General features: G+C 45.8%; 1 protein-coding gene across 1 annotated transcript; it reads left to right on the top strand.

Annotated features, from left to right (window-relative positions):
• Positions 1 to 1655: 1655 nt before the first annotated feature.
• Positions 1656 to 25607, top strand: SLC6A2 (solute carrier family 6 member 2). Its single transcript, XM_075577187.1, has 4 exons — positions 1656 to 1853; positions 2443 to 2879; positions 22791 to 22922; positions 25154 to 25607. The coding sequence occupies exons 2-4, from the start codon at positions 2570 to 2572 to the stop codon at positions 25393 to 25395; spliced, it is 684 nt and encodes a 227-aa protein (XP_075433302.1). The 5' UTR covers positions 1656 to 1853; positions 2443 to 2569; the 3' UTR covers positions 25396 to 25607.

Below are 25607 nucleotides of genomic sequence, written 5' to 3'. Positions count from 1 at the left end.
CACAGCGATTCCGCTTGTCAGAGTTTATATTTTTGGTAAAGTCCGTGTTTAATTTTTGGGGTAAGATCAGTGTTTATATATATTTTGTATATTTTTCCAGAGGCAAGAAATCAGCGCTTTCCAGTGTTAATCAGATACATCAGCATAAACAATGACATATAATAGTATCATTCTGTGTTGCTTGTTAAGCATCAGGACGCGGTCTGCGTTCTGTTTCTCGCCCTGAGCAGCTAGGTGGTTGTGACGCGTGGAAGCCTGTGAAACGCGCGGGTCCCAGTTGGGCCCGTCAGGATGAAGGTTACTCGCTGGGTTTGCCCTTCTGCACTCTTCCAGCTCAAGCATTTCCCGGGCTTTATCGGTTTAACCGGAAAACCGAAATGACTGGCGGACGGTGTTTTATTGGGTCTTTTTTGGTTAAAACCAAAATCTGGGATGTCCGTGGATCAGTGATATCTAATAATAAGATACAGGCTTGTAATTATAGTGTTTAGTTGCGCTGTTATTGGCATAACAGCGCATAAGCAGAAACGTGTACAAACAGAAGGTAATGAGGGCCCTAATTCAGGAAGCTTACGCTCTAGAGCAGGGGAGCACAGAATTTAAGTGCTGCGCTCCCGTCTCTCTCCCCCCGGCTCTCGCGCCCCCGTTGCCATGGCGACGCAACACAGCCGGCTGAATCCCGGTAAGTAAACAGTTGCAGGGGCCTCACGCGATCCCCCGGCATTTAATTTAAATGCCTGGGGGAAGAGCGCGGGGCCTCTGCAACTGCCCGCGCCCCCCCCCCCCAGCAAAATCTTCCGCCGCCCCTGCGGGTCACGCCCACCACTTGCACGTACCGCTGCTCTAGAGAGAAAGAGGGATAAGGGTGTTACAAAAAGTGGCTGCTCTTTGTGAGATGGAGTATGGCTCAGGTAGGATGGAGTGTGGTCCAGCCGCACAGCTGATCCCATTAAGGGTTGGGGGTGGGGATGTTAGCGGGGAGACTGGTCCAGCATATCCACTTTCAGAACAAAAGATTCTAATTTTACTTCAATCTATTAACCCGATACTCAACACAGGGACATCATATAATTATCCTTATATACAGTATAACCTTTGCACCACATCTGTTGTCCCAATGCTATTTTTGCATTAGTACGATTGTAGGTGTGCTTATCAAGTAGAAAAGAACACTGATAACTAAGTAGTGCCATGACAGTGAGGCAGGTGTAGGAGGAGAGACAGTGTCTGACATGGATTTTCGGGATTGTTCCTTTACTGTCATTATCTATTATAAAGAACAGGATGCAGGTGACCCATCTCCTTCTTCTTAAATCAATTGAGGATTTTCCCCTTAGGGCACCTGGGTTTACATTCACCAGATTGCCTATACTTTGCATGTGATGCCCAAGAGATACAGAATAACTCCCTTAATTTGCTTCATGGTATCTCTTCTCAGAGGTGGGAGGATCCAGTATCTCTCCTCAGAGGGGGAAGGATCCAGTTTCCTCACTCTCAATGCAAAGTCTTCAGGGAGGGTAGCCCCACTTGCCATACATTTCATGGCCAGCAGGTGGTGCTGCGCAGTTTCCAATGTCACCAGAGGGTGTCTTGATTAAAACACATCACGTGGAGTGAGTGGAGCTTGATTTAAAAAGCTCCCATCTTCACTTTTCCCCTCAGCTCCCTCTCACAGAGGAGCCACACACTTTCCATCAGCCAGGGGGAGAGGTCCAGCTGCAGTGAGGAGAAGATGGACAAGCCTGAGGAGACCACTCAGCACTCCCGTCGTTTAGTTGAGCTGTAGAAGCTGATGCTTTGCTCCTTGTGTGCTGTACCTGCTCTGCCCAGTGCACCTACCTGCCCACACTTTGGTAAGTTCATATGTCTGTCGTAAACGGGTGAATCTGAAATGTATGGAGCAACTGACACTGTAGAAGTCACTTCACAGCACTCAGATAAAGTTTGGACCTGGTGGTGGGTGACCCTGGATAATAATGAGAGGTTTATACTTTAGCACAAGATGGTTGATGTAACAGTATCTCCAGAGTTTGCATCCAAACATGTTGTGTATAATTACTAAAGCCAGTGTCCTCTCCATGCAAAGTCTACACTAACATTAGGAGTGAGTGTTGGGATTTCAGAAGAGCACGTCTCAGTAGAGACCACGTTGTGTTAGAGTCACTGTCCTTGAAGGACAACATCAATATGACATACATTTATTGAACTACAGTGATAATTATTGGTAGAGCAGATGAGTCTGGGATGTCTCTGTGTAGTCTTGTGGGTTTCCCCAGCTTTGGAGGTGCAGAGGGAGTGTACTGCACAGTTGGGCAGTAGGATGGTGGTTGTTCTGCAATCAGATGTAATTCACATAAAGATAATTTGCTGATCAAGACCAACACATACATTTGTAATCACTCATTGGAGTAATGGAATGGACATTCACTTTCTTTGTCTCAGCTTCTTCATCAAGGAGGGAGAAAGAATCCTTCATGGTCAACAACTTTCCCTCAAGACTGCCCGGGCTGCCCTCTTCCCACCCACCCCACACAGTTAGACCCAGTACTTGGTGATTACCAACTCCCAGATGCTGAAAGTCAAGATGCCCAAGGGTCAGTCTGACCACAAGCTGTCAGCAGTAGCCCCCATCAGAGAGTGCCCCTCTGAGAAGAAAGAAGTGGAGCTGATTTTAGTGAAGGAGCAGAATGGAGTCCAGTACACCAACAGCAGCATCATTGCCCCAGAGTCATCCCCGCAGGATGCGGTCCCAGCTCAGGGAGAAGAAGAGAGGGAGACTTGGGGCAAAAAGATTGACTTTCTCCTCTCAGTGATTGGGTTCTCAGTGGATCTTGCCAATATCTGGAGATTTCCCTACCTCTGCTACAAGAATGGAGGAGGTAAGACTATGTCCTGTGCCTCTAACTGTCTCCCTAAGTCTTGTGTTTCATATACTTATTTATAGAGACAGGACTTCTAACTTGCAGATGTCATTTCTCTTCCTGATTATGTTTTATACACAATTTAGACATGCCCTCCCAACTGTACCTATTCAGCGGGTACACTAAATCTTTGGGGGTCCTGTAAGACCCGCTATTCAAGAGAAAGATTTCTGTGTGGTAATCTGCTGAGTTTATGGGACTTCCAAAGGAGTTGCTTAGAAGTGTTTCCATCCAGCACAAGTAGAGTCAAAAAGAGAGAAAAGAAAGCGCTAACGGTCCCCCCAAAATTTTTAAATCTATATATAAAATATATTACGAAACCAAGATGCATCAAGTGGATACAAATATTAAAAATATAAAATATGTTACATAAGAAAACCTTGTCCAGAGTATAGCAACCAACGTCCTTATAGGAGGGATTTCCACATCTCTCCTAGTAGTAGAATAGAACAGAAAAATAGGGTGTTTGTGGCTCACACAAACCATCAGAGTGTGTGTGCCACAAACCATCAGAGTGTGTGTGCCACAAACCATCAGAGTGTGTGTGCCACAAACCATCAGAGTGTGTGTGCCACAAACCATCAGAGTGTGTGTGCCACAAACCATCAGAGTGTGTGTGCCACAAACCATCAGAGTGTGTGTGCCACAAACCATCAGAGTGTGTGTGTGCCACAAACCATCAGAGTGTGTGTGTGCCACAAACCATCAGAGTGTGTGTGTGCCACAAACCATCAGAGTGTGTGTGTGCCACAAACCATCAGAGTGTGTGTGTGCCACAAACCATCAGAGTGTGTGTGCCACAAACGCCCTGTTTTTCTGTTCCGCACACGCAGAGTAACTGCGGTGACATTGCGCCTATTTTCGGTGCAAAATGTTGGTGATCTGTTCACATGCCATGCGCCTACAGCTGGGGTGGGCAACTCCTGTCCTCAAGGGCCACCAGCGGGTCAGGTTGATTGATATAGCCACCTGTGCTGAACCAGGGATATCCTTAAAACCTGACCTGTTGGTGGCCCTTGAGGACTGGAGTTGGCCACCCCCTGGCGTACAGCAATTGTGGAATTGAAGCAACAAAACATTTGAAATCTTATATGTTTTGTTTTTTTCAATAAATCAGTTCTGTAGTATTAGATAATACTCACTGCATTAAAAAATATATATTATTCAACACGTAATGCCATTTTTTATTGAGTTTTAAAGCATCCTTTGCTTTCTATAGCAGGCTTTAGCTCACCTCACCAGCAGTGCAAGATCTTTGCTCATTTGTTGCCAATGTTCCCAGAAGCTTGAGTTGCAAACTGTAACAATAGATAATGTTACCTTTGTAATATAAGGATACATTGTAGTTGCTAACTGCTGGGAACATTGGCAACAAATGATCACAAACAGGAAAGTGTTGCAAAGATCTTGCACTGCTGGGGAGGTGAGCTAAAACCTGCTTTAGAAATCAAAGGATGCTTTAAAACGCATTAAAAATATCATAAAAAGTTGAATAATAAGTGGCGCGCAAACTTGAAGCCGGCTTAATCGTGGTAAGTAGAGATTGCAGAGGTCTCGAGCGGTCCCCCGGCATTTTATTTAAATAACTTGGGGAAGAGCGCGGGACCTCTGCAACCGCCCGCGCCCCCCAAAAAATCTCGCGCCACCAGTTTGCGCACCCCTGATCTAATACTACAAAACTGATTTATTTTTAAAAACCCTATAAGATTTCACGTTTGCTGCTTTAATGCCATTTTTAATGAGTGTTAATATACTGAGCATCCTGTGATTTCTATAGCAGGTTTATCCCACCTCCCCAGCAGTGCAAGATATTTGCAACACTTTCCTGTTTGTGATCATTTGTTGCCAATGCTCCCAGCAGTTTGAGCTGCAAACTGTAACAATAAATAATGTTACCTTAGTAATATAAGGATACGTTGTAGCTGCTGAGTTACACTGACAGAAGCAGCCATTACGTCACATAATCAGGATTTTGACACGTATAACATGAGCACCGAATGATTTCCAGCGTAGGTAAGAACGTAGAATTATACATTGCCACACGCTTTACATATACAAATAAGAAGAAGAAAAAAGGGGGGATGTAATATTGCTGCTTAGCACATACAGATACCAAAGTGTGTAACTTTTAAGACACTTTGCCAACACAATAGAGAACTTTCTGGACAAGATTAAAGTCTGGTTTCTCATTTGCCAGATACGTCAGCACACATCTTAATGTGTATTATTAGATACAGAGAAGGTATAAAACAATACGAGTTTCATTTACGACAGGAGAACTCTGTCCCGGTTCTATTAATCACTAAATCCTATTTATTGGAGAGCTTGTATACGCACGGAGCATTACATACACTAAGAATAAAGTCTTCTCCTGACTTTTACTGTCTCAGAAAACCAATTCTTGTCAAAGCAGTTGATATGTTTTGTAGTGTAAACAGACAATGCAATATTATATCATTATAAGCTATATTACTTCATTGTATGCAATATTACATCAATATATGCAATGTTATATAATTAAATGCAATATTACATCATTATATACAATATTATATAATTATATACAATATTATATCAACTATACCACACTCGGTTTGCTAGCATCAATATAAACATCAACATTCACGTTCCTTCTATATCATTTTTATAAGACACATCTGTCTATAGAATGATTGATTGTTTTTGCAACCTTAAATATTTGCAATGAACGTGTTAAAACAAACATCGTGCCCTTTGCATGATCACAATGTGTTATTTTATCATCTGCAAGCTCAATAAAACAGAAATGGCCCTAAATATGCACCAACAGCAAACTGTGTGTATATTTAGAGTGACGCATGTCTACAAACCCAACACTGTGTAACTATTTGGACATTTCAGATACGAGCGGCCTTTTATCTGTATCAAAATTGTTCCAAGCGAGGGAATTGTATTTCTATCACTTGATAACAATTCTCATAGTTAGTCTCCAACCATAACTAATAATATAATTATAATCAAAATGTGCTGTTCTGGCACAATAAGATAAGATGACTTTTCCCTCGTGCACCAGTCATCTGTCTATCTGTCTGTCTATCTGCATGTCTCTATGTATTGATCTCTATAGATTAATAGTTAACCAGTGCTGAGCTGACATAGTTACATAGTTACATAGTTACATAGTTGATGAGGTTGAAATAAGACGCATGTCCATCAAGTTCAACCTATGCTAAATTTAGACAAGATACTTTATCCTATATCTATACGTACTTATTGATCCAGAGGAAGGCAAACAAAAAACCCCAGAGTCATATCATCCAATGATATCTCATAAGGGGAAAAATAAATTCCTTCGTGACTCCAAGAATTGGCAATCGGATTAATCCCTGAATCAACGTCCTTCCCATGTATACTTATTTGGTATATCCCTGTATACCTTTCCCATCTAAAAAGATGTCCAACCTTTTTTTGAACAAATCTATTGTATCTGCCATCACAGTCTCCATGGGTAATGAATGCCACATTTGAACTGCCCTTACTGTAAAGAACCCTTTCCTTTGTTGCTGGTGAAATCTCCTTTCCTCCAACCTCCAACTGCCCTTAGGATGAATAGTTCTTTTGAAAGCTCCTTGTATTGTCCCCAAATATATTTGTATATATAGTTATCATATCCCTCTTAGACGCCTCTTTTCTAATGTAAATACATCTAATTTAGCTAGTCTCTCCTCATAAGTTAGATTGTCCATCCCCTTTATTAATTTGGTGTCTCTTCTCTGCACTCTCTCTTGTTCCATAATGTATTTTCTTAGGATTGGTGCCCAAAACTGTACTCCATATTCAAGGTGTGGTCTTACTAATGCTTTGTAAAGGGGCATAATTATGTTTACTTCCCTCCCATCCATTGCCCGTTTGATGCAAGATAAGATCTTGTTTGCCTCTGCAGCCACTGCATGACATTGGGCACTATTGCTAAGCCTGCTGTCTACAAGCACTCCTAAATCCTTCTCCATCAAGGATTCCCCCAATTTATCCCCATTTCAGTTGTAATTCGCCTTTTTATTCTTGCATCCCAAATGCATAACCTTACATTTATCTGTGTTAAACCTCATCTGCCATTTACCTGCCCACGTTTCCAGTCTCTCCAAGTCCTTCTGAAGAGAAATTACCTCCTGCTCTGATTCTATTACCTTACACCAGTGATTCCCAACCAGGGTTCCGTGGCGATGGGGTTTTTTGGTATGTATTTTGTACGGGGGATTGAGTGAGAGTGGGGTAATTGATGGAAGGTAGGGGCGAGTGAGAGAAGGGAGGGGGGGGCGGGAGTGAGTGAGGAAAAGAGGGCGTAAGAGTGAGACGCAAGGGATAAATACATGCAAGGCGGGGAGCGGGGGAGAGTAAGGCCACGTCCATAGAAGGACAAGCCGCGCTGAGCCATGCGGACGCTCCGCGCTGAGCCCCGGCATCCTCAATGAGGATGTCTCTAGAGGGGGCTCACGCGAGCGTCCGCAGGCGTGCTGAGGCGCTGGATTTTTCAGCCAACAGCCAAGCTGTTTTTCAGCGCGCTGTCGGCTGAAAACATCCAATCAGCGCGAAGCAGCGTCAACGTCACGGCGCCGACGTCACGGGTGATTGGCCCAGCGATGTCACTGCCCCGCCTCCCTCAGCCTCCCCCCGCCTACCGATCGCGCCCGCTGGTTCGCCTGCATGGGCATGAAATCTTCAGCAGGCGAGCCTCAGCGTCAGCGCGGTTCAGCACTGCTCCCATCTCTATGGACGCAGCCTTAGTGAGATGGATGGGAGAGAAATACATGGGTAGATTGTGGGAAATAGAGGTGGCTCGTGAGGTGTGACATTTGTGACTGACACCTGTCGAACCTAATATGTGTCAGCCAGATAGGGGTTCCCCGAGATTTTTTGAAATACTTGAAGGGTTCCTCCAAACAAAAAAGGTTGCAAATCACTGCCTTACACAATTTAGTATCATCGGCAAAGATGGAGACTTTGCTCTCGATGCCAACCTCAAGGTCATTAATAAAGAAGTTAAAAAGCAGGGGTCCCAGTACCGATCCCTGAGGTACTCTACTCACAACTTTAGCCCAACCTGAAAGTTCCATTTATGACAACCCTCTGTTGTCTGTCCTTTAACCAGTTTTCAACCCAGGCGCTTATATTATTACAGAGTCCAATTTTCTTATTTTGTACACCAACCTCGTGTGAAACCGTATCAAAAGCCTTTGCAAAATCTAAGTAGACCACATCAACTGCATTACCCTGGTCTAAATTCCTACTTACCTCCTCAAAGAAACAAATAAGGTTAGTTTGGCCAGATCTATCCTTCATAAATCCATGCTGACTATTACTAATAATTTTGTTTCCATCAGGTATTCCTGAATATTATCCCGTATTAAACCTTCAAGTAGATTCCCCACTATTGAAGCCAGGCTTACAGGTCTGTAATTCCCCGGTTGTGATCTAGCTCCCTTTTTAAATATAGGCACCACATCTGCTTTACGCCAATCTTGTGGTACTGAGCCTGTGGAAATGGAGTCCTTGAATATTAAATATAATGGTTTGGCTATTACTGAGTTTAACTCCTTGAGAACTCTTGGATGTATGCCATCGGGGCCAGGTGCCTTATTTACTTTAATTTTTTCAAGTCGCTTATGAACTTATTCCTCAGTTAACCAATTGTACATTAATATGGAGGTTGTGGCTTCCTCCTGTGGCGCTACTATTGAACTTGATTCTTCCCTGGTAAACAGAGGCAAAGAATTTGTTTAATACCTCAGCTTTTTCCTTATCTCCAATAATCTGCCTGCCCATCTCACACTGAAAGGGTCCTATATTTTCTTTTCTCATTTTTTTGTTATTAAGGTACTTAAAGAACATTTTAGGATTGACCTTACTTTCTATTGCAATCCTTTTTTTCATTATCCATTTTTGCTAATTTGATTGCCCGTTTGCAATTTTTGTTACATTCCTTATAATTCTGATACAATGTCTCCGTCCCTTCTGAATCTAAACGCCTTCCTCTTCTTGTCCATTTCCTCCCCTACCTGTTTATTTAGCCACATTGGTTTTGACATATTTCTTTTATACTTATTACCCAAGGGTATACACTGATAAGTGTGCTTTTCTAACAATGTTTTAAAGACTGCCCATTTATCTACTACATTTTCCCTGCCAAAACATCATCCCAGTGTATTACTTGTAGATTAGACCTCAGTTGATTAAAACCTACCTTTCTAAAGGTTAAGGTCTTTAATCTGTTTTTTGATAATTTATTTCAAATGAGACCATGTTATGATCACTGTTACCCAAATGTTCCAGGACTTGAATATTTGTTATTACTTCTACATTGTTTGATATGACCAAATCCAGTACTGCCCCTCTCCTGGTTGGCTCCTCAATAATTTATGTCATATAATTGTCTTTAAGCAACCCCTAAAATCCTGCTTCCTTTTGTTGTAATGCTAATCTCATTGCCCCATATTGCTGACATATTGTGGCGTTGTTCCTCTGTAGAATGTTTGATGAGCGCTGTGATTATTAGAACAGAAGGCACTCCCGTTACCCCATGCTGTCTCTTGGGCCTGAAAACATCTGGCACTGAAGCGGTTAGAAAGCCGGATATACCGATCAGGGGACACCCAGTCAGAAATGATCAAAAAGTTTCTGGTAATATAATGTAAATCTGCATTTGTTATAGAGTTATAGGGAGCGGTTATATGGGGTAATAGGAGGAGTTATAGGGAGCGGTTATATGGGGTAATAGGAGGAGTTATAGGGAGGGGTTATATGGGGTAATAGGAGGAGTTATAGGGAGGGGTTATATGGGGTAATAGGAGGAGTTATAGGGAGGGGTTATATGGGGTAATGGGAGGAGTTGTAGGGAGCAGTTATATGGGGTAATGGGAGGAGTTATAGGGAGGGGTTATATGGGGTAATAGGAGGAGTTATAGGGAGCGGTTATATAGGGTAATAGGAGTTATAGGGAGAGGTTTATGGGGTAATATGAGGAGTTATAGGGAGGGGTTATATGGGGTAATAGGAGGAGTTATAGAGTGCGGTTATATAGGGTAATAGGAGGAGTTATAGGGAGAGGTTTATGGGGTAATATGAGGAGTTATAGGGAGGGGTTATATGGGGTAATAGGAGGAGTTATAGGGAGCAGTTATATGGAGCAATAGGAGGAGTTGCTTCTTGTTTATACTTGCTATGGATTTATATTGCCGCATGTTTACTTCCTACATGAAACTTTGCTTTATAGCAACAATCCAAGCGGATGTTTTTTATTCTTGTTTTGTTTTTGAACATAGAATTGAAGCAGGGGGTCTCTGCAGCTGAACCACATTAATTTCATCTCTGGGGGTCCCCTGCTCCCTGAAATACATACCTCCGTAGGGGGTGCCGGTATCTCAGTCTTGGTCTCGCAGGCCAATAGGAAGCTGCACAGGATGATGTCACAGCCTCCTATTGGCCCGAGGAACGCAGGAGATTTCGTATGTCGCCATTACGAGAACCCCAGCTAGCCAACTGTCCTCCCTCCCCCCCCCCCCCCCCACCCCTTACAAATGAAAGTATCTGGAGAAGCGGAGATGAAATTGTTGGGGATCTGCTGCTATGTGAAAGAAAAAAAAACGCCCCAAAAAAGTGGTGCCCACGGATAGCTGCTTTATAGCTCCACGCAGTGAAATAACTTCACAAGACAGACAATGAATGTGAGTGTGTCACGTAGCAGGGATTGTTACACTATTACAAGACAAACCCTACAGGCATTACAGTAACAAGGTGAAACAATCAGCCAGCCGGAGCCTCAGGTCACCGACATCGGTCTCTAATCAAAATGTGATTTGCCCGCTGCCTGGCAGCCCTGAGAGCTGCTAATCCACTTAGTTAGAATGATGATGTCAAATTGTTCATTTAAACACTTGTATCAATACTTTTCCAAAGGGTAATTTAACTTGTTGGATATTGGCAGGGAATTGGATTATTCATTCGGATGTGCAATTGGTTTATCTTGTATTTCTATGTGCTGGTTCACTGGCTATTTATCCACACTACCAGCGGCACAACTCCACACCCGCTCCGGTCTCACACCCGCTCCGGTACCGCACCCGCTCCGGTCCCGCACCCGCTCCGGTCTGTGCCGCACCCGCTCCGGTCTGTGCCGCACCCGCTCCGGTCTGTCCCGCACCCGCTCCGGTCTGTCATGCACCCGCTCCGGTCTGTCCCGCACCCGCTCCGGTCTGTCCCACACCCGCTCCGGTCCCGCACCCGCTCCGGTCCTTCCCACACCCGCTCCGATCCTTCCCACACCCGCTCCGGTCCTTCCCACACCCACTCCGGTCCTTCCCACACCCGCTCCGGTCCTTCCCACACCCGCTCCGGTCCGTCCCACACACCTGCTCCGGTCCCAAACCCAGTCCCACAACCACTAGAACCCCTAAAGTTATCCCCACTCCGGAACCGCTAAAACCCCTAAAGTTGTCCCCCTTCCCATACCGCTAAACCCCTAAAGTTGTCCCCCTACCCTAACCGCTAAATCCCTAAAGTTGTCCCCCTACCCTAACCGCTAAACCCCTAAAGTTATCCCCCTACCCTAACCGCTAAACCCCTAAAGTTATTACCCTACCCTAACCGCTAAACCCCTAAAGTTGTCCCCCTACACTAGCCCCTAAATCCCCTACATTTATCCCACTACCCTAACCGCTAAACCCCTAAAGTTGTCCCCCTACACTAGCCCCTAAATCCCCTACATTTATCCCACTACCCTAACCGCTAAACCCCTAAAGTTGTCCCCCTACACTAGCCCCTAAATCCCCTACATTTATCCCACTACCCTAACCGCTAAACCCCTAAAGTTACCCCCCTGCTAAAACCCCTATAGTTATCCCCGTACCCTAACCGCTAAACCCCTAAAGTTATCCTCCTTCTCTAATAGCTAAATCCCCTAAAGTTACCCCCTTACTAAAACCCCTATAGTTATCCCCCTACCCTAACTGCTAAATCCCCTAAAGTTATCCCCTTACCCTAAAACGTACTTTCTTGTTAAAGCGAACAGCAGAGTGTCCCCCAGCAGCTAAACGACCCCAGGGTCACGCCTGGACGGTCTCATGCCTCCTGATAATATCCTGGGGGAGTTTAAAGGATATTATAGATCTAAAACTTGTCTTTAAAAGGGCATTCCTTCTTTAAGGGACATGGGACTTATTCTGTATCCACCAAAGCATTCGATCATTTTCAGACGAAATTCCCCCCTTGTACTTCATGGAGAAATGTATCATCCTTATACAAAGTGTATCTTATTTACATGAATTATACTGTATTCTGTGCACTTGCATCCAGTTTAGAAATACAATTGTGTGATTTACATTTGCTGCTGACGTCTGAATATTTGTCTTTATATAGCGCCACAAATGTATACGGCACTTTATACAAAAAAAGAAAATACAGTACAGGAAATTATAACACAATGAGTGCCACAAACATGAAATCAGACAATAGGAAAGGAAATCCCTGACCCGGGGAGCTTACAATCTAAGTGGTATGTTGGGAGAGTTACAGAGACAGCAGGTGAGGGAATAAGTGCAGTAGATGGCAGTGCTTGGGCACAGTGGTTGGTTTTAACTTGTTTTTTGTATCTCCGGTTCTGGGGGCTGTGGAAGGCTGAAACTTGGCCACTTTGGCAAAGGTCTTCCGGCATGAGGACCTGTCAAATTTCAGCCCGATCAGACCCACAGAACGGATTATTTTAATATGTGTAGATATTAAAGAAGGTATTGTATTTTGGGTCTGGTAGAAAAACCCAGAGCCCATATGGTATGTTAATGCTGAGGGGGGGAGACAAGTGGTCTACAATAAACCCCTGATCAAAGACTCCCCCAGCCTGCTTGTGTATGCTATCCCAAAGGAAAGCAGGACGTGGGTACTTTATGATAAGTGTTGTGTTTCACACCTTGGGACAAAGGCTTTCCTGTCCAAACCAGACTTTAAGACGCCAGTCTTGTGGGAGGGGGGCTAGGGAAATAAGCCCCTGATTAGAATAATATCCGCCCAGTGGGCAGGTATGACTGTGCCCCTCAGGTGAGGTGGCAAGGAGGGATTGGGTGCAGATAATTGTTCTCCAATGACTTGCACTCAATGCCAGAGTATAGGAGTGGAACTCCATATAAACGAGTGTAAGCTCTATACTCAGGGTCTTCGTGTCTTTTCGTAATGTCTTCATCTGAACCTGTATTGCTGAATGAATTGCCAATCCCGTATCCTGATTGCTTCATTGTCCAACCCTTAAGTAAGTGCTAATTCTTGTCTGTTATTTGTATATCTTGTGTGTTCACCTTCTTTAAGGAATAAACTATATTTATTATATCTAAGTCGTGTTCAATTCAACCCAGATATTTTGGTGTGTATTATAACCTATCACTAGCTACCGTGACAGGCTTATACATCTTCAGCGACTGTGGGTGTGGGACAGTAGCCATGAGTCCAGGCTTTTGATACGCTTCATGTAAGAGGTGAGTTTTAGGTTTGACTTATAGGTTGGGAGAGAACGTGCTTGGCGTATACTGAGTGTGAGAGAGTTCTACAGGTAAGGGGCAGTGCGGGATAAGTTTTACGGTGATAGAGCAGTAGAGTGGAAAGGGGCGGAAAGGAGACAATTATGGGCAGAGCGCAGGAGACGAGCAGGGGCAGAGCGAGATATCAGAGCTGATATGTACGGAGGAGCAGATGAGGGGAGAGCCTTGAAAGCAAGGGAAGGCGACGTGAATACTTTTTTTCTGGTAGAAAGTGAAATGATTGCAGCGGCAGAAATCTGCATAGATTGCAAATGATGAAAGTTACAAGGCATGGAGACCTGTCAGCAATATGCTACAATAACCCAGATGGGAGAACAGAAAGCCATGCTGTAGATATTTTGCAGCTGAATGAAAGAGGAGAGGTCAGATCTTTGCGATGTTAGGAAGGAAGAAGCAACTGGTTTTAGCCAGGGCAGTAGTTTGAATGGAGAGAGGCGTCAAAGGTCACATATCGGCAATGTGTTTTGGCGACAGGTGATGGTTTTCTTCGATAAATCTGATGCAATTTTTTGCATCATTTTTGCCTTGATACATATACCCTATTGAGTTTGAGGCGCCATCCAGAAGGACCAAGAGGCAATCTGAGACTTGGGACTGGATAGCAGGTGTGAGGTTAGGCATGGGTAGATACATCCGTGTATCATTTGCATAGAAGTGTTACATAAAGGTCAAAGGAGTCGATGAGGTCACCAAGCGATACTGTGTAGGGAGAGGTCCCTGAACACAACTCTGAGATACACCAACAGTCAGATCAACATGAGGTTGAGGACATGTCTACACAAGAGACAGGAGCGGTGGAACAGGTATGAGGAGAACCAGGATAAAGCGATATTTCGGATACCAAGAGAGTGTAGAATCTGAATAAGAAGAGCATGCTCGGCTCTGAAGGTAGCAGAGCAATGAAGTAGGATAAGAAGGGAGGAACGACCTGTGGTTTTGCTTCATGGAGATCATTTGCCAACTTAGTGAGTGTCTCAGTTGAGTCACTTGTATGGAAGCCAGATTACAGAGGGTCCAGGAGGGCATGGAAATGAAGAAAGTTGACCATGCAGGAGAAGATTAGATGGTTGGCTGTTGATCTGTTAATAATATATGGAGAAAGAAGGAAGGAAATGAACAGCCCATGATTTAGTAGACATGTTACTATAATTGGTACAAGCCATACTTCTCAAATCACAAACCATATTTTGCATATGTGGCACAATAGGTGCAAGGGACATTTACACAACGAAGACTCCCTAAACCTACAGTATAAACCCTAAGGGGCCTATTCTAGTAGCTTCGATAAAATTGCTGCCATCGCGAATGGTTTGGCATGACCCCAATGAACGGTTGGCATGACCCCATTGAACGGTTGGCATGACCCCATTGAACGGTTGGCATGAGCCCATCGCACGGTTGGCATGAGCCCATCGCACGGTTTGTCATTTGTGTTATCACGGTATTCAGAAAGAATCTGAAAGCATTTCCACACGTCTCAAACCGTGAGGTAGGAAGACACCAATACTGTACGGGACAGCAGCGATGGGATCTCAGCCTTTTTCTATGTTCTCCCCGTACGATCTGGCCGCAGCCTGTAAGAGCTGCACAGAGCTGCATCTACCTACACAGCTCTCACAGGAGACTGCAGTGTTTTTATTTACATTTTAATTACCGTGCAGGGGGTCTCCGGAGCAGAACCGCATTAATGTCAGGTCCGGGGACACCCTGCTTCCCGAGATACAGGCATATGGGCCCACCCTTGGGTTGGCGAGATGAGATCTCTGATAAGCTCGCTGGGTGAGAGCCTCGATGTTCTCATCGGAGGTTCTAGAATAGGAGGACTTTCCCAAAAACGCTGTTTTTCATCTCCCGCACGGTGTGTTTGAGCAGGAGCGAGACCGCTCAGGGAGATGCACTTCCCGTACGAGTTTGGTAGGTCATCTGAGCTTTCTGAATAGCAAACTTGCCAAATCGTCCGGGAACCGCTCGGAATCCTCGATGCGTTAGGGATCTAAGTTTCTAGAATAGGCCCCTAAGACTATTCGCCAGGAACACGGATGATGCATTAAAAAAAAAAATAACAGATGCATCTTATTCAAACCACAAGGTGGAGCCGCAAAACCCATCATTTATTGGAAAGACATTTTATTCATGGAAAATCTCTCTGATTGGCCATATTCGGACAAAAAAAGGGGCAAGATTTTGAGCCCTTTTTTTTTTTTTCCATTGGGAAAAAAAAATATTTCTAACAAAAATTCTCTAGCTAAAAACGGGAAAAGGTACTAATTACAGAAGGTCTACAATTCTTTTAATTATCCTCTGAGGGTGGGGGGCATGGGGGGGCTTTGTAGGACTTCTGGCCACTTGCATTAACCCTCGCTCTGCAGGGGAACGCAGCTTTTACCGTCAATTAGGGGCTGAGATTCTCTCGCACTAATATTTCCAGCTGGCGATTTCTTTCAGCGCTGCCTTTATTGAAACCGTGTGTGTTTTTGAAACAGTAAGTTAATGGTACTCTCGGTAACCTCGTGAGGATGCTAGCGTATTTCTGCCATAGATCTGGCATCGCTGAAGACTTACCAGACACTAAGTAACATTCTTTGCAAGTTCCAAACGCATTAACTGGTGCTTAACCTTACAATTACTTGGAGGTGAGGGCATCCCACAGGGGTACTTTTTGAGGAAGAGATAAAATATGTATTTGACATCTTAATGCTTGGTTATTACAGTAATAGGCTTTCCCCGTTCCCCTCGGGTTCAGCTGACGCATTTAAAATCTTTTACGTCATCCTTTGTGGGAATAACCGGGGAGGGTTTGGGTTGCATGCAATATAAATTAAGCTGTTATAGGATTGATGTGCTGTGCTGTGCGAAGTGTGGCTGTGTGGTCGACATATGGTTTGCTGAAGCATTCCTTGTTAAACCAGCCAGTCCTAAGCAGAAGGAAACCCTTAACTTTGTCCTACTGATGCACACTGCAATTATTATAATTCTACATGCTGCTCAGAGCTGTTATACAAAGACATAAACACAGGTAGTGAGTTTAAAAAGCAGCCTTTTGTAAGCAGTTTAGCCATTTTGTGGGTTCCTCATATTAATCTAGCCGTGCTAATAATGTGACTTATTTTGTATCTGCGGAAATTTATTACAAATTGAATTTCTTAGGGGCCGAGGAATGAGAGGGGGAATTGTAAATCAAGGGTATTCTTCACCCATAGCCCATCCTGTTCTTATTAGAGAGCCAACACAGAGATGTGAGGGGGGCGCGGTTTTTGCCTGCGCAAACTCTTGTTGATCAGACAGTGATATCACACAAAAGGGTGACGCCAGAGGAAATGAAACCCCCTCCCAAGTCTCAGTTCGTCCCACTAGGATTTAAAAATAATTACACATTAGGTCTCATATTTGGGGTACAAAGGCATATAGGAATGGGTCAGCTGCTGTCATTATTGCTGGGAGGTAATAAGGAGGCTTGGCTCTCTGTATAAGGGCTGTAATATACAGCATGCGGCCGCGCGTTCCTATGCGAACGCACGTGTACGTGCCGCATGCTTTTCCTGTATATAGTGCCGGGAGCTGCAGGTAATGTATATGTGAGTATATGTGAGTATATGTGAGTATATGTGAGTATATGTGAGTATATGTGTGTGCATGGGTTGTGTGAGTGAAAGTAAGTCCTAGATAAGATTTTTTTTTTTTTACTTCTGCAATTATTCACGCATACACACATTTGAGCGCAGGCAGCGGCGTAGCACACGCCCGGCGCAGCACACGCACGGCACTATAGAACGTGCCTTAGAGTCTCTAGTGGTTGGAAGGAGTTCTGCCACGCCTGGAATTGTTTTTCGTGGCTTGTTCCTTTGCAGGAGGTTTTCCCAGCCTTGCGGACAGGGTTTCTGATGCTCTGTCCTTTACGTCCTGGAGGAGAAGACCCTTATTCATTCTGTTGGATATCTTCTGCTCTGCCCTTTGGAGAAATGTCAGGACGCTGGCTTCAGAGGGTCTGTCATATCATCAGTTTCACTGCTCACATTTAATATTGTGTCATCTCATTATCATCTCATTATCATCTCATTATCTCATCATCTCATTATCATCTCATCATCTCATTATCATCTCATTGCAACATTAACCCCCTGGCAACCAGGGAGCTCAGAAATGCATTGATTTGGGGAAAAAGTCTCCCGTGCATTGCCTTTAAAGCTGCAGTTCAGTCTTTTTTTTTTTTTTTTTTTTACATTTATTTTTTTACTTCAATAGTTTCATGTGTGCAATCTCTAATTACCTAAAGAACTGTATAGCTGCCAGTCAATTCGTTCTCCATGTATTGATAGGTCGAAATTTGGTGACATATTAAAAGCTGGGATTTGTTTATAATCTGCTTGTCTGTCAGTGGAAGCTCATGAATATTCATGAGCACTCCTGCACTGACATGTGCTAGAGGGAGGACAGGGCTGACAAAGGGGTGTGCCAGGGCTTGTGACAGGACATGAACGGGCAGTGCCTTAGCAAATGGCTGTTTAAATAGAATACAAGAAAATTGGTCTTTCAAAGTTGTTTTTTTTAAAACAGAAAATGCTAAAAGTATTTTTTCTTACTACAGAAGTGATTTATTAAAAAAACCACACATGCAGGATATTGACTGAACTGCAGCTTTAAGCATTACCATTTAAATAAGCAGATTCCCTAGCTCTCTTGGAAAAGAACATGTTGGATTGTATAATGATACCAAGTATCAGAGCAGTTTTAATAAACGAAGAGGCACCCCATTCACTTGGATGCAGTGATGCTTTGTTCATACCCTCAGAAGAAGGGACTGGTCTGGACTGGCCAAACAATGGAACAAGTCACGGCAGAGAATACTGTACTAATACTGATCTCCCCTAAAGTCACAGGAGAGAAGCGTTTTATACATGTAGGCTCATGTTTACTAAGTAGTACTATGCCAAAAAACACTGTATGGCTCATTTAGGTGAAGGGGTCTTCTGTAAATATGGGCCTATAGCAGACCCTCCAACATGTTGCATATAAAAGTCATTACCACTGTGGTTTCTCTACTCGTGATGGATGGAGACCCTTCCATGTGGTTCCAATAGAAGTCCCCCTAACCCATGCAGCTTACCACCCACAACAATGTTTGTTTAATTGGTACAGCTGGGCTTACAGAACACTACACCACATAGTGTACCTGATCAAAAGGTGCAGCAGGAGGGTATCCTATACCAGGGTTGGCCAACTCCAGTCCTCAAGGGCCACCAACAGGTCAAATTTTAAGGATATCCCTGCTTCAGCACAGGTGGTGTAGACATTGACTGAGGCAGTGATTCTGCCACCTGTGCTAACGCAGGGACAACATTACAACCGGACCTTTTGGTGGTGGAGTTGGAGTTGGAAACCCTGGTGCTATACTGTATGTTTCCAGAGTGGTTGGTCATACTCTCAAGTTGGGTGTCAACAGATTCATTGGAAACGGGAGCGTATCGTAGTAGTAGGGAGTCTCAGACTTGGGTAGTGCACTTCAGAGACAAGTATCCCCACATGATATGTCTGTGCCCCTGACTGACTGCATTGTGATAGAATCCAGCTGAATTCTGGGAGAATCCATACATTACTACAACACGCTGAATATCAGGATGCTATCTGTCTGTAAGGAGGCATGGGTACATGTTTGTCTTAGTTACGAAGAGTCATTGTGCCAGAATGTTTATTAAAGTCTTGCACCATGTGTTGCATGAGGCTTCATTTTGCTGGTTCGAGATGCTAAAACAAACATGAATGACGTTTATTCTTAACTACAGGATGAAAACACATTGCAATTATTTATTTATTGTATCTCAAGTGAAAATCTGTTTGGGGAAAAAAAATCAGATGTATTTTTTGGGAAATGTCGGTGTGTGCTGTGATGTGAATATTGGCCTCATTTTGTCACGTTTACTGAAGAAGCCGATGAAAAAGAGTACTTAGTTCTGCTTATTTTGACTTGAAAACATAAGGCATCGATCACATGGTTTTTGGCTTGTTCCACTTGGACCCCAACGGGACCTACACTGAGGTAGTCTCAGAGTGTGACCACAATGGTCTCACGCTCGGAGAAACATAATTTCCAAATGTATTAAAAAAACAAAATGTGATGCCCTTTTGATCTCTGATGTGACAGAGGGGGCGGGAGATTTTTCTGGGGGGGGCGCGGGCGGTTGCAGAGGCCCAGCGCTCTTCCCCGAGGCATTTCAATTAAATGCCGGGGGATAGCGTGAAGCCCCTGCAACACTCCACTTACCGTGATTCAGCCAGATGTGTGACGCGTAGCCATGGCAACGCATCGTCAAATAATGCCGCGAGGCCATGTGCCGTCACACGCGTCAAATGACCCAGTGGGTCACGTGACGTGACATTGCATGACCCCCGCAGCGTCATTTGACACGGGTGGAAGGTGGGGGGGAGGGGTGGGGTGCGAGAACCGGGGCAAGCAAGACAGGGGGGCGCAGCTGCAAAAATTTGCGCTCCCCTGATTTAGAGTATCCTATATAATCTGGACAAATGAACCATTCCGTGCCATGCCAGTCCTGCACTACACCAAGGACCTCCCAGGTATTCTTGGTAACAATATAGATCAAAAGATCTTTTGAATAAAGTCGTTTCCACTGAATGTCGCGTGTATTTGTAGTTCCTGCTGCTCCGGAGACTTCCTATTCCAGGAATATAATGCCTGTTATCAGGGTGTTAGTGCTGGGTTTACACACAGCGAGTGTGGAAACGTTGTAATTGTGCGTCGGTAGGTCGGCTGATAAATGGATGAGGAATGCGCAGTGACGCGCACATGTGAATGTGCAGTGTCGCGCACATGTGAATGCGCAGTGAATGCTGTGACGCGCACATGTGAATGCGCAGTGACGCACACATGTGAATGCGCAGTGACGCGCACATGTGAATGCGCAGTGACGCGCACATGTTAATGCGCAGTGAATGTTGTGACGCGCACATGTGAATGCGCAGTGACGTAATTGTGCGTCGGTAGGTCGGCTGATAAATGGATGAGGAATGTGCAGTGTCGCGCACATGTGAATGCGCAGTGAATGCTGTGACGCGCACATGTGAATGCGCAGTGACGCACACATGTGAATTCGCAGTGAATGTTGTGACGTGCGCATGTGAATGCGCAGTGACACGCACATGTGAATGCTGTGACACACACGTGAATGCGCAGTGCATGTTGTGACGCGCGCATGTGAATGCGCAGTGCATGTTGTGACGCGCGCATGTGAATGCGCAGCGCATGTTGTGACGCGCGCATGTGAATGCGCAGTGCATGTTGTGACGCGCGCAGGGAATGTTGTGACGCGCACATGTGAATGCGTAGTGCATGTTGTGACGCGCGCATGTGAATGCGCAGGGAATGTTGTGACGCGCGCATGTGAATGCGCAGGGAATGTTGTGACGCGCACATGTGAATGCGTAGTGCATGTTGTGACGCGCATGTGAATGCACAGGGAATGTTGTGACGCGCGCATGTGAATGCGCAGGGAATGTTGTGACGCGCACATGTGAATGCACGGTGCATGTTGTGACGCGCGCATGTGAATGCGCAGGGAATGTTGTGACGCGTGCATGTGAATGCGCAGGGAATGTTGTGACGCGCGCATGTGAATGTGCAGGGAATGTTGTGCCGCGCACATGTGAATGCGCAGGGAATGTTGTGACGCGCGCATGTGAATGCGCAGGGAATGTTGTGACGCGCGCATGTGGATGCGCAGGGAATGTTGTGATGCGCGCATGTGGATGCGCAGGGAATGTTGTGACGCCCGCATGTGGATGCGCAGGGAATGTTGTGACGCGCGCATGTGAATGCGCAGGGAATGTTGTGACGCGCGCATGTGAATGCGCAGGGAATGTTGTGACGCGCGCATGTGAATGCGCAGGGAATGTTGTGACGCGCGCATGTGAATGTGCAGGGAATGTTGTGCCGCGCACATGTGAATGCGCAGGGAATGTTGTGACGCGCGCATGTGAATGCGCAGGGAATGTTGTGACGCGCGCATGTGGATGCGCAGGGAATGTTGTGATGCGCGCATGTGGATGCGCAGGGAATGTTGTGACGCGCGCATGTGAATGCGCAGGGAATGTTGTGACGCGCGCATGTGAATGCGCAGGGAATGTTGTGACGCGCGCATGTGAATGCGCAGGGAATGTTGTGACGCGTGCATGTGAATGCGCAGGGAATGTTGTGACGCGTGCATGTGAATGCGCAGGGAATGTTGTGACGCGCACATGTGAATGCGCAGGGAATGTTGTGACACGCGCATGTGAATGCGCAGGGAATGTTGTGCTGCGCACATGTGAATGCGCAGGGAATGTTGTGCCGCGCACATGTGAATGCGCAGGGAATGTTGTGCCGCGCACATGTGGATGCGCAGGGAATGTTGTGACACGCGCATGTGAATGCGCAGGGAATGTTGTGCCGCGCGCATGTGGATGCGCAGGGAATGTTGTGACACGCGCATGTGGATGCGCAGGGAATGTTGTGACACGCGCATGTGAATGCGCAGGGAATGTTGTGACGCGCGCATGTGAATGCGCAGGGAATGTTGTGCCGCGCACATGTGGATGCGCAGGGAATGTTGTGGCACGCGCATGTGAATGCGCAGGGAATGTTGTGATGCGCACATGTGAATGCGCAGGGAATGTTGTGACGCGCGCATGTGAATGCGCAGGGAATGTTATGACGCGCACATGTGAATGCGCAGGGAATGTTGTGCCGCGCACATGTGGATGCGCAGGGAATGTTGTGACGCGCGCATGTGGATGCGCAGGGAATGTTGTGACGCGCGCATGTGGATGCGCAGGGAATGTTGTGACGCGCGCATGTGGATGCGCAGGGAATGTTGTGACGCGCGCATGTGAATGCGCAGGGAATGTTGTGACGCGCGCATGTGAATGTGCAGTGTATGTTGTGACGCGTGCATGTGAATGCGCAGGGAATGTTGTGACGCGTGCATGTGAATGCGCAGTGCATGTTGTGACGCGCGCATGTGAATGTGCAGTGCATGTTGTAACGCGCGCATGTGGATGCGCAGTGCATGTTGTGACGCGCACATGTGAATGCGCAGGGAATGTTGTGACGCGCGCATGTGAATGTGCAGTGACGCGCACATGTGGATGCGCAGTGACACACACATGTGAATGTGCAGGGAATGTTGTGACGCGTGCATGTGAATGCGCAGGGAATGTTGTGACGCGTGCATGTGAATGCGCAGGGAATGTTGTGATGCGCGCATGTGAATGCGCAGTGTGTCGTATTCTGCAAATTTACGAGGCTTTTTACGTGTTGCAGGCGCCTTTTTGATCCCGTACACGCTGTTCCTAATCATCGCCGGAATGCCGCTGTTCTACATGGAATTAGCCCTTGGACAATATAACCGGGAAGGGGCGGCCACGGTTTGGAAAATATGCCCCTTTTTTAAAGGTAAGTGGGGTTTGTTACTATATTCTCGTTCCGCAAATCTCGGGCATCATTCCCTCCCGCGTTATTTTACCGACACAAATAGGCAAAGTTTGGACAGTGCCGTAGACTTTTGGTACTAAATGACTGCGCCTCCCATCAACGTAACCGCCTTTCACGGCCACAGTGATAAACGCAAAGGTGGCCAACTCCAGTCCCCAGCAGATATCCCTGCTCCAGTCCTCAAGGGTCACCAACACAACAGGGTTTAGGGATATCTCTGCTTCAGCACAGGTGGCTCTTTGACTGAGCCACTGATTGAGCCACCTGTGCTGAAGCAGGGATATCCTGAAAATACGACCTGTTGGTGGCTCTTGAGGACTGGAGTTGACACACACACACACACACACACACACACACACACACACACACACACACACACACACACACACACACACTGTACACATATTTTTAATTACAATGACATCCTGGCTGTTTGAAGGGGGGACCCTTGTCCCTGTTTGCTGCCCATCTCCAAAACAGAGTAGAGTATTTTTCAGGTAACTCTCCCCACAGTTTCCAGGGACCATAGCTAGAAACGTCAATGGGGTGTGGGCTGTGGGAACCCACGTGTGGTGCTACCCCCGTGTCTGACTGGAAGTCCCCTCGCAGGAATATTGAGATATTCATCACATTTTTCAAAAGATGGGACTTTTTTTGAGAGGTACCCCTGGTTTTAAGAAGAACATTCCTTCCCAAGACATGTGGTGGTCTCTTTAATGCAATCATTGCAAGCGGAGTGGTCATTTCTGATCAGTAGAATTTAAATTCACTACAACTGACCACAGAAGAGGTTGTAACTCTTCCCAACATAGACAGAGAACCCCTAGTGCACTGCAGACATAGCGATACCTTCAAGTTTTAACTTTAAAAAAGCTGTTCCCCTGCCCAAAAATAAACAAAACTAAAGAAATAACATGCATTGTTGTGTCATGCTTTTAATTTTTGCTGTGTATTACTAGCACTGGTATCAGCTGTTACTACGCCATCCTTTGTTTTGTGAATAGCAGTGGCCATTTTAATTCCCCCGAGAGGCATATTTGCAACAACTAATATCTCCAGAATGCAAATACAAAACAATTTTTTTTTAAGTGACTTTTCTAGAGATAACAGCAATAGGACTTGGCAATGGCAAAAAGAAAATGTGTATTTTTCTTTATGGTGAGTAGAGGGGATTGTTGCCTTAGGCTGCGCTTATAGTGCCGCGACGCGACGTTGCTCTAAAACATATGTATTGTCGCCGTCGCAAGCGCTTATAGTAAGCGCGACGCGGCGGGATTTGGTAACCGGTCAAATTTGATTTTTCAGAGGCTGTCGCCACATGTGACAGCCTCTGAACCAATCAATGGCCAGGTCGCTTGTGACGTCGCTGCAAAGCGAAATTCAACTTTCGCACGTGGCGACGGCGACGGGTGATGTCATCTGTCGTGTCGTTGTCGCGGGCACTATACGCGCGGCCTTAGGCTGCGCTTATAGTGCCGGCGAGGACAACGTCGGGCGACGGTCGCTGTAAAAATCAAATTGAGATGACTTCCAGCGATCGCGACCAAGCCGTCGCGCCGTCACGTCGCTCTTACTATAAGCGCACGCGACAACGGCAATGCATTTGTTTTGACGCGACATCGCGTCGCTGTCGCCATCGCCGGCACTATAAGCGCGGCCTTAAATGTGTAATCCCGTATAGGCGGCCAGTTACATTTCTTATAAGTGATTTAATTCCCCTTATCTTCCCCCCCCCCCCCTGTCATTATAAAGGGAGGTGGGGAGGGGGAACGCTGGCTGTACAAGCGCTCGCTAACCACACGGTGACATCACACAGTGACATCACACACAAGAGAGCAGCCAGAGGAAATCACACCCCTCCCAAGTATCAATCCCCCTATATGAGACGCCATAAACATGTTACTGGAATTAGTTCACTTTGGTCCTAGGAGGGGTTGCAAGCTTTATCATGTCAACACTGAAAAATAAACACATGTAAAGACAAATGTAGCTGTTATGCTCCTGCAGTGCACCAAGCAAAGAATAGCAAACAATAGCCATTGTACAGAATAAGCACAGAGGAGGAGGCGGGGGAGAGAGCCATTTAGATCCTGTGCTTCGGGGTCACCCTTCCCAGCTGGAGCCATAGCAGGAAATCTGTTTCCCAGTGAATGTGGACGAGTTATTGTGTTTTATTGTGTTTTATTGACCAGGTGTGGGCTACGCCGTGATATTAATTGCACTCTACGTGGGCTTCTATTACAACGTCATCATCGCGTGGTCTTTGTATTACCTTGTGTGCTCATTCACCTCTGACCTGCCCTGGACGAGGTGTGGCAATAAGTGGAACAGCCCCAACTGTACCGACCCAAAGCTGCTGAACGTGTCCTTGTTTAGCAACGGAACCAAGTACTCCAAGTATAAAATCACACCGGCCGCTGAGTTTTATGAGTAAGTGTTTGCATTTTCCGCAACGAATTGTAGCTCCTTCAGGGTCTCAGGGACATCAACTGCTTCAGGGTCTGAGGGTCATGAACACTTCCAGGGTCTGAGGGATACCAACTCCGTCAGGGTCATAGGAACATAAACTTCTTTAGGGTCTGAAGAACATCAGCTTCTTCAGGGCCTGAGGGACATCAGCTCCTTCAGGGTCTCAGGGACATAAAC

This window comes from Ascaphus truei, chromosome 19, assembly GCF_040206685.1.
Source record: "Ascaphus truei isolate aAscTru1 chromosome 19, aAscTru1.hap1, whole genome shotgun sequence".
In the NCBI taxonomy this organism is placed as follows: Eukaryota; Metazoa; Chordata; class Amphibia; order Anura; family Ascaphidae; genus Ascaphus; species Ascaphus truei.
Note: the sequence above shows the minus strand (reverse complement) of the source record. Positions and strands in the feature narration are given on the sequence as shown.